This window comes from Euprymna scolopes, chromosome 21 (genome assembly GCF_053919585.1).
Source record: "Euprymna scolopes isolate OS-2025 chromosome 21, ASM5391958v1, whole genome shotgun sequence".
Classification (NCBI taxonomy): Eukaryota; Metazoa; Mollusca; class Cephalopoda; order Sepiida; family Sepiolidae; genus Euprymna; species Euprymna scolopes.
Window position 1 is genome coordinate 106,824,590 of NC_136502.1, and position 9,495 is coordinate 106,834,084.

General features: G+C 34.5%; 1 protein-coding gene across 1 annotated transcript; it reads right to left on the bottom strand.

Annotated features, from left to right (window-relative positions):
• Positions 1-419: 419 nt before the first annotated feature.
• Positions 420-2,730, bottom strand: LOC145242878 (uncharacterized). The gene is made up of 3 exons (XM_080105989.1): positions 2,681-2,730; positions 1,817-2,046; positions 420-814 (listed from the first exon to the last, which is right to left on the bottom strand). The coding sequence occupies exons 1-3, from the start codon at positions 2,728-2,730 to the stop codon at positions 420-422; spliced, it is 675 nt and encodes a 224-aa protein (XP_079962115.1).
• Positions 2,731-9,495: the final 6,765 nt, after the last annotated feature.

Below are 9,495 nucleotides of genomic sequence, written 5' to 3' on the forward strand. Positions count from 1 at the left end.
TTCTTTTTTATTCATATATATATATATATATATATATATATATATATATAATATCATACACATATTCTGTAATTACAGACAAATAACGTTGTTGTTTGTCAGATTTCATGGGCGTTGATTTCTTATAGGCTGACACCACAGGTTTGTGATTTGTGAATAAATATACCTGTTTGCCTTCAATTTGTGACTTGAAATGAAGTACGGCCAGATCATCATCTCTTCAACCAGCGGCGTGCGGTTTCATTACCAACACTGAGGTCTTCGTCCGTGCAGTTGGGCCCCAGTGGGCAAGATGTTAAAATGTGCCCGATGGTCTGAACTTGGGCACCACAGGGGCATTCAGCAGTCGTAGAGTAACCCCACATGAGGAGGTTGTCGGCAGTTTTTGCAACTTTTGCCCTTGCCCTATTCAGAGTGACTCACTCTGAACGGGACAGGTGTGTGCCAGGTGGTAAGGTTTTACTGGGCTCTGGCCTGTCCCGTTCGGAGTGGGTCACTCTGAATATGGCCAGATAAGCGGCTAGTAATTCACGATCAAATGTAGAAAACCTCTTTTGACTGTCATTCAATTTCTTAGAGAAGAAACCTATGGGAATAGGTTCCTCTTTTACAATCTGATGCAAACAAGCACCAGCAGCAAAATTAGAGTTGCCAGTCACTAAATGATGATTGGTAACACTTGAGATAGGATGGGGAAGGGCAGTTATGTTAGCTAAAGTTTCTTTAATTTCAGTAAAAGATTTTCTTTCAGCTTCACTAAATTTAAATGATTTGTCTTTAGGATGTAACTTATCAAATTCACTAAGCGGTAACACTATATCAGAAAATTTCAGAATTAATTTTCTATAAAAATGTATCATTCCGAGAAATCTTCACAACGATGCTGATTCATTAGGTTCAGGGAAATTTTTAATTTTTAATTTCTGCTATTTTTTCTGCAGTAGGTGTCAGTCCTTCTGGGCTAACGTGGAATCCTAAATAACTTAATGAAGATTTTAAAAATTCACATTTATTAAGGGATAATTTTAGATTATTCTCTTTGAGAATTTGGAAAACACGTTTTAAATCTTCTATATGAGATGTTTCTGATGCAGACATTATCAACAAATCGTCGATATAAATAAATACACACTCCACATTCATAAATATATTGTCCATGAAGCGTTGAAAGGTAGCTCCAGCGTTTCGAAATCCGAAAGGCATATATAAATACTCATACGCACCAAAGGGATTTATGACTGAAGTTTTCTGTATATCATCTTTATTTACATCTGATGGTATGCTTTCAACAAGTCCAGTTTTGAAAACTCCTTATTTTCCAGCTTAGAAGAAATACTTTGTATATGTTCTATACATGCCTGTTCTGCAAGTACTTTAACGACAAATGCTCTGACGAACTGCAAGCACTTGTGCCCCCTCGACGTAAATACCCCCGAAAAACCTGACGGGCAGCTAAATCCCACCCCTTCACAGTAGAGATCCCTAGATGCAAGAGAGCTTTCTACTCCAGTAGGTGCTTCCCCAGAACAGCTAGACTTTGGAATTCCCTTCCGGGTCCCTGCTTCCGACTGTACTGACATGCAGAAGTTCAAGTGTAACGTTAACCAACATCTTGCTGCCAAACTTCCTACACAGTACCCCTGATGCTTATGTCCCTGATAGTAGCCCCCTACAAAGTAGCAATGTGCCTTGTTTGGGGGTGAAAATGCAATTAAAAAATAATAATAAATAAATAAATAAATAAAAATTAAAAAAGAAAAATGTGGTACAGGATACCGATCGGGTTTTGTGATTGCATTAAGGAATCTATAATCACCAGAAGCTCTCCATTCACCAGGTGTACTCTTTGGTACCATATGGAGTGGCGATGCCCATAATGAGGTAGATTGTCTAATAATTCCTGCTTGTAATAAAGTTGTGAATTCCTTTTTAGCAGCATCAAATTTTTCCTGAGACAGTTGACGAACTTTACAAAAGGTTGGCTTGTTGCCTCCTGTGTCGATGTGATGCTTCACTTTTGAGCTGTCATTGACATCATCTTTCGCTCTTCGTAGAAAGAGAGAATTGAATTCTCTCAGTAGGAATTAGATTTCGGGATGTTGATCTTTAATATTATTAATATATATACTTTCTGATTAACTTGATTGATAATGGATACTTGTTGAGCAAACTTGGTGTTTGAATCAATTATTAATTTATTTTTACAGTCAATTAATATTCTGAAATGTAATAAGAAGTCTGCTGATTTCTGCAAGTAAAGTTTCTGCTCAGATTCGAGTTTAGACAAAACTATGTCTTATTTTGGAAATAAGATTTGATACTAACCCTTGAGCAAAAATTAAGCACTTGAACTTCTCAATCGTAACCTCTGCCAATCTGAAGTTTTCACAATATTTACTATAGATGCATATGTGAAATAATCCTCATCATCATATTTAGAGACGTTCATATTTAACCATCGCTTATGCCAAAGCGACATATTTGGTCCAAACAGCTCCTTTAGCAATTTAGCTGTCTCCGAGAATTCCAACTCATTTGTTTTCCTCGGAAGAATAAAATCTACAAAATTGATATGTTTCACTGTCCCTATTTTTTTTGTGATAGACTGACTTTTGAGTTCGACCAGCTTTCACAGTCTGTGGCAAAAATATACACATAACGTTTATAATACGATTCAAACGTTTTCTCTTCGTCTGGTGCATTGTTGAAATTTTCCAGCGAATTAAGCATGGTGTTAATAGAATATGTAGAATTTCCTGTATTTGACCGGTTGTTGTTTAGTTTCTCCAGGGTTAACTTTTGAATTTCTAATGCTTGTTCTGCATTCCTTCGGACCTTGACATTGCTTCCTTGTGTAATTTTGTTTAAAATTTCCTTTGTACTTCTTGGAATTTTTATGATATTTCTCGTTCTCTAACTGCAGGAGTGCGAACCGTTCTTCCTGTTTTTCTAGCCGTTCATCCTGTTCTTCTGGAATTTTTTTCTGCATTATCTATTGTTCCCTTATTAATAGGTCCAACTGTTCATTTTGACGCTGTTGATTTTCTTGCTGTGATTTGAATAATTCTGTTATGACTTTGGCGAATTCTTCCATGTTTAGATAAAGTACCTATTTACTATGCCTCCCCACGGGACAGAGTTAGACACCAGGGTCGTTTTTTTTTTTTTAACGTGGAGAAAAGATACAAAAATAAAAATTGTCTCAGTCGTGAAGGATTTCTCCTCCACTGAAAGAGAACAAGAAATTGAAGTGCAGCATCTGAAGAACAGATACTACACTTTGATCTTGTCCCGAAGGCAAAGCAGTTTAATGTATATGCAACAATGAATATACTTTTAATTTGCCATAACTATAATATAAGTTGAACAACAGAAAAAAAAAAACATTGCACCAACTTACGCCTTTTTTATTTCATGTCCTGCTTTTAACATCCGTAAGTCCGTGATGATCATCAACTTTTGATATTCTTTTATATTTTGTGAACAAATTCTATCGGTGAATTTTTTAAAACTCTCTGCAAGTATGAATTTGTAGCAGAAACAAATAGAACTCTTTTCTTGTGCGTCAGTGCTTCCCCTGACTGTGCGATATGGCACATACTGACCAATCAGAGGCATAGCGCAGGGACCTTCCTTACCCCCTAAGGAACTCTAACTGCTTCCGTTCCGGACGAGAAAAACTCCTCCTTTTTTCCAGCCAGACGCCAAAGAAAGCGGGCCTGTCTCTCTCTCTCTCTCTCTCTCTCTCTCTCTCTCTCTCTCTCTCTCTCTCTCTCTCTCTCTCTCTCTCTCTCTCTACGCCGGTATCAACGATTCCCACTTGGGAATAACTACCGGGCAAAGGCAGACAAGTTTTATCCGAGTTATATCTTTTTGGCATCTTACCCTGACTCGCTTCAATAAACTTTTTTTCCTTGTTAAGTTGTTTGTTCGTTTATTCAGTAGCTTGTGTCGAATTATTTATTTTATTAGGGAGTGCCCAAAAAGCACTAACTCAACTCCTTAAAAATTACTTCACTTGCAACATACACAAAAGTTTTTATAACTTTTAGAAATTGTTCATCATTCGTTCTTTTCTTTTTTTTATTGCACTTCTGTTCGCGTATATTAACGAGAACCCTTTGATTTATCAGCAGAGGTAAATCAGTCACTATAGAATTGCACAAACAAAATACATTTTTTAAAGGTTCGTTACATTTTCAAAGTTGACACGTCGTATTTGTGCGTATTTTAATTTCATACATGTTTTAGTAGTCGAACCAGTTTTAAGGTGTATCGATGCAGCTTTTTCAATTCAAAGTCACCGTTGTTGGTGTAACGACATATTTTAATTTTTTTCTTGGTGACAATTCTTAAATGCTCAATGCTTGACTTAATGCTCAGTTGTCTTTTAACGACTTTTAGATATTATAACTTTCCGACTCCTTCGTCGTTAAGTTACGGTTGAACATTTTTTTTGCGTGCGTCAACTCCTTCGACGCATTTTTTAAAGTAGCGGCTTTTAATTAATATTTTTTCATCTTCCGCCTGGGTTCTTCAATAACTCGTCCCATTGACGAAGGCTCTTAATTATTAATTTTTCTCCGTATGGTTCGTTCGTAAACTCGTCGCCATTGACTGAGTCTCTCTCGTCTTTACGATACCAACCATATTTATATAGTTGACACTCCTCCCCGTATGCTACCACAACACACACACACATACACACACGCGCGCGCGCACACACACACACACATATATATTATTATTGTGATGATGATGATGATGATGATGATGATGATGATGATGATGGACCTGAACTTTAAATTAAAGTTTAACGATATCTTTTTTTATATAAAATTGTTAGGTGGAAGCATTTAACGGAATCTTTCTGGACAGGGTCAATTTTTATATTTGTTTTTATTCAGAGTGTTCTATTTTTGGGGAGCCTGATTTCCCCCACATTAAATACCGATCTTGTGTCTAACTCTGCCCTCCTGGGGAGGCAAATAAATAGCAACATCACTGGTTTGTCAAATATCTGATGATGCTGTGACTTGCGCTTGACTTTTTCATATACCATACTCTATCGTCCAGAAACACTTAGTCCTGATGGCAAGACAGCCATACGGAGCCTAGCATTCTCAACAAAATGGTCACCCATATGGTATTGGCCAGCCTCATCGTTGCTTAAATTCGGGGCTTATGTTGCCAACACACACGCACGCACACACACACACACACACACACACACACACACACACACATATATATATAGTGGGGATAATAAGAATTCATTTAATTTTCATTTTAATAAACATTCCTAAAACAGAATTCAAAACAAAATTTTAACTGTAGCTTTCATCATAACGATTATATTACTACTCGGAAAGTTAACATATTCATTTTAGAAAAGATATCAAAACGAAAATTTTGAAAATTGCTATGTGTGTATGTGTGTCGTTTATGAAAAAATTAAACCTTTATTCTTCACTTAATCGTCAAAATAGACGTTACGACTAAATTTGTTTACTTTGACTTGTAAAGCCTACCATACTTTAACATAAAATTTTGGATTTTTTAATTTCGCATCGGTATTTCTACATATTGAGATAAAAGATAAAATTATTTGAAATTCAGGTAATTATCCCTTCCTCCCCACACACACACATATATATATATATATATATATATATATATATATATATATATATATAAAATGAACTCATTTTTCCCTCTGATTTTGACCTTAATATGATTAAAAATCAAGACATTTTATGCAAATGTAATATGCACAAACTGCAGCACAATATCTGAGGAGTGTTATAGGCATATTACCTCTCCACTTCCTCGATAATCGTAGATTCCTATATTTTTTCTGCTGAGAGTTCACTGCCAAAATCGGTTAAAATCAATGGAAGTAGTAAAATTTTTTCTCTCTAATTAATTCCTCCTTCCCCGTCACCACTTACACCGTTGCGGGATCGTTCACAAGGAACAGTTACGAATGAACGCTGGTTTCGGTTTTCTGTACTTCGTAGTTGCTTTAAAAACCTGGAATGAAATTTTACCATGCATTTCCGTTCTATGCTTCCTATTGGGTGAGACGCACCACGGAATTAACCGATAGCGACATTTCCACAAACAGTAATTCTTATCCCACGCTTACTTTTACGTTGCTTAATTACCATTTTTTCCCCAACATTTTTACACTAAAAAAAAAGATTCTTTCCATTTCCTTTTTTTATAAAATTAACATTTAAAACATCATTTCCATTTTATTTCGTTTTGTAGTTGCTTAAAAAAAACTGGAATGGAATTTTAACGTTCCTTTTCTTTCTATGCTTTCTACTGGGTGAAACGCACCATGGACTTAACCGAAACGAAGGGTTATTTATGCCATTTTCTTTCTTTTTTTTTTTTTTCGTTTTTCGCTGTGTTTTTTGTTTTTGTTTTTCCGAACACGTTCATCATTTTTTACCCTTATTTTTGCTTTTGTTTTTCAGATTTCTTTTTTTTCACGTTTGTTCGCTGGGTTTTTTTTTGCGGGGAGGGGGGGGGCGAATTTTTAAAGAATTTTAACATCATTTTTATTTTTATTTTACTTCACTTATTCTTTACTTTACCCTTACAGACACACACACACACACACACACACACACACACACACACACACACACACACACACACACACCTCCAAAACCCCGGGCATCGCCGAGTACCCCCGCTAGTGTTACAATATTTTTTACATATTCTTATAGCAAATCATGCTAAATCTTATTTAGACGACGACAATAATAATAATAATAATAATAATAATAATAATAATAATAATAATAATAAAAATAATAATAATAATAATAATAATAATAATAATAATAATAATAATTGATTCAAAAATCTCTTTTTTTAAAATTATTTATTGTTATCAAAATGTTATCAGAAATGGCGGTGAATTGTGTGGTTTTGGAAAATTTTAAATCTTAAATTCTATTAAAAATAGTAGAAAATGGTTTATATTATTATGCTTAACATATGATAAAATTCAGGGTTTTATTTTTCTGGAAAAAAAGTTGCTCAACAATAATGGAGTTCAATAGATTTTTATTTGTGTGTAAAAACAACACAACTACTTGTTTATTAAAAATAAAAAAGCCGTACCTATACATATATATATATATATATATATATATATATATATATATATATATATATATATATATGTATATATATATATGTATATATATATATATATATATAGTCCTGGTCAAAATCATAAGACCACTTAAGAAAGTAAGCGTTTATGCATATTATCAAATTTTTAATCAAACAAATGGTTGAAACCATTGCCAAAAGGGAAAATATGATGGAAAAAAAATGAAATCTGCTTCATTAGAAACCTTAACCCTGATCTAATAATTATTTTTTCAAAAACAAACATTTTCACCTGGTCAAAATGATAAGACCACTTTAATAAAATCGGCTAGTTTTGAAAAAATGAATACGAAAAGCTTTCTATGTTACTAAAAGCAACTTGTTAGTGGATAAAAAACATCTTACTAAATTATAAATGGCAAAAGGGAAACCATTATCAGAGTTTGAGAGAGGAAAGATCTTTGAGCTTAATAGGGGTGGACTCTCCCATAGATACATTGCAAACGAAGTGAATCGTAGCAAAACGGTCATCACAAATTTTTTAAGAAATCCAGAGCAATATGGGCACAAAAAGAGTCCAGGTCGACCAAAAAAAAATAACCCCCATCACTGGATCGCCGTATCAGAAGTTTAAAAAAACTCCAGTATGAGCTCAAGTCGATTGAAAAGCCAAACAGCAGCAGAATGTAGTCCTAAAACCATCAGAAGGCATCTGAAAATGAAGGATTTCAATCATTTAAAGCGACTGCAGAAACTACGTCTTCTTGAACAGCACAAAACTAACCGACTTAAATATGCCACCAAATACCAGACTTGGGATGAAGAGAAGTGGGAAAATGTAATTTTGTCCAATGAGAAAAAGTTTAATCTAGATGGTCCAGATGGATTTCAACATTATTCGCATGATAAAAATTTGCCCAAAGAGACTTTTTCAACTCGGCATAGTGGAGGAGGGTCTTTAATGATCTGGGGTGCTTTCTCGTCAGCTGGGACCCTAAAGTTGCAAGTAGTGAAAGGCTGGTAAACATCATTGAAGTACATTTCAATGTTTGAAAATGCTTCTATCAGGACTGAAGGTCCATGTCTGTGTTGAAGAAATTGGATTTTCCAGCAAGACAATGCTGCGATACACACTTCTCGACAAGCACGAGAATACTTTTCTTCAAATAATATGGAATTGTTAGATCATCCAGCATGTTCTCCGGACCTCAATCCCATTGAAAATTTTGGGGATGGATTGCAAAAGAAGTGTTCAAGGATGGAACCCAGTATGATCGGATAAAGGAACTTTCTGATTCAGTTTTCAACTGATAAAAAACTTAGTCGCAAGCATGCCGAAGAGAATTTTTGAAGTAATTCGTAATAATGGAGGCTATACTAAATATTGAGACCTTTTTTAGTAATTTATAATTGCCTTTTGTTAGATAAATTATCAGTGGTCTTATCATTTTGACCAGGTGAAAAATGTTTTTTTTTTTTAAATAATTATTAGATCAAGGTTTCGAATGAAGCGGATTTCATTTTTTTCCATCATATTTTCCCTTTTGGCAATGGTTTCAACCATTTGTTTGATTAAAAATTCGATAATATGTGTAAACGCTTACTTTCTTAAGTGGTCTTATGATTTTGGCCAGGACTGTATATATATATCTGTCATTTGGGCGGTCGGGTTTCGATCCTGGCTTGAGGAAGTTGCCTGTCTAGCCGCATTGATGAGCTGTGAAACAGTACTGTATGTCAATGACTATATATATATATATATATATGAGACCGCATGTGTGTTTGATGGCATTTCTCAACCTATATGCTCAACGAATTTTTAAATTTGAAATTTGGTATATAGGTCATTCAGTATATATTTTATGTGGAAAACTTTTTAATCGATTTTCATCCAGAAAAAGAGATCAAAATTTATAAAATGGTACGTGAGATTTGTCAGATTTTTCCCTGTTTCACGATTTGCATGCGCAAATGGTTCACATTACAGATTCCTTATGTTAGATATAAGTCGGTTTGAAAGCACTTTCAAACGTTCGTGTCGTGCTGGCCGAATGGTTATCGTATTGACTCACTGCATTTAGGTTCTGGTTTTGATCTCAGCTCGAGTATTTTTGTTTTTTACTTACAAGAAGTGCAGTGCTTAGGAAAAACAAATACTCGCATGTACATGTCTCGGTTTCTGTATGAATTAAATATATTTATGCGTATTTTATAACCGGAAACACCGGGCGTCCTGCCAGTATATATATATATATATATATATATATATATATATATATATATATATATATATATATATATTTTGTGACTGTGTTCGAATCTTCCGATCAGAATTAAGTATTACTTCCTGATGATTGCGGA

Excerpts from the sequence above, each read along its gene's own strand:
- LOC145242878 (XM_080105989.1), bottom strand. The coding sequence starts at position 2,730 with ATGCTTAATTCGCTGGAAAATTTCAACAATGCACCAGACGAAGAGAAA. Across the intron at positions 2,047-2,680 it reads GCACCAGACGAAGAGAAAAC|AGCGAAAGATGATGTCAATG; the intron begins GTTTGAATCGTA and ends CTTTCTACGAAG. Across the intron at positions 815-1,816 it reads TGGTGAATGGAGAGCTTCTG|TGTTACCGCTTAGTGAATTT; the intron begins GTGATTATAGAT and ends TTTCTGATATAG.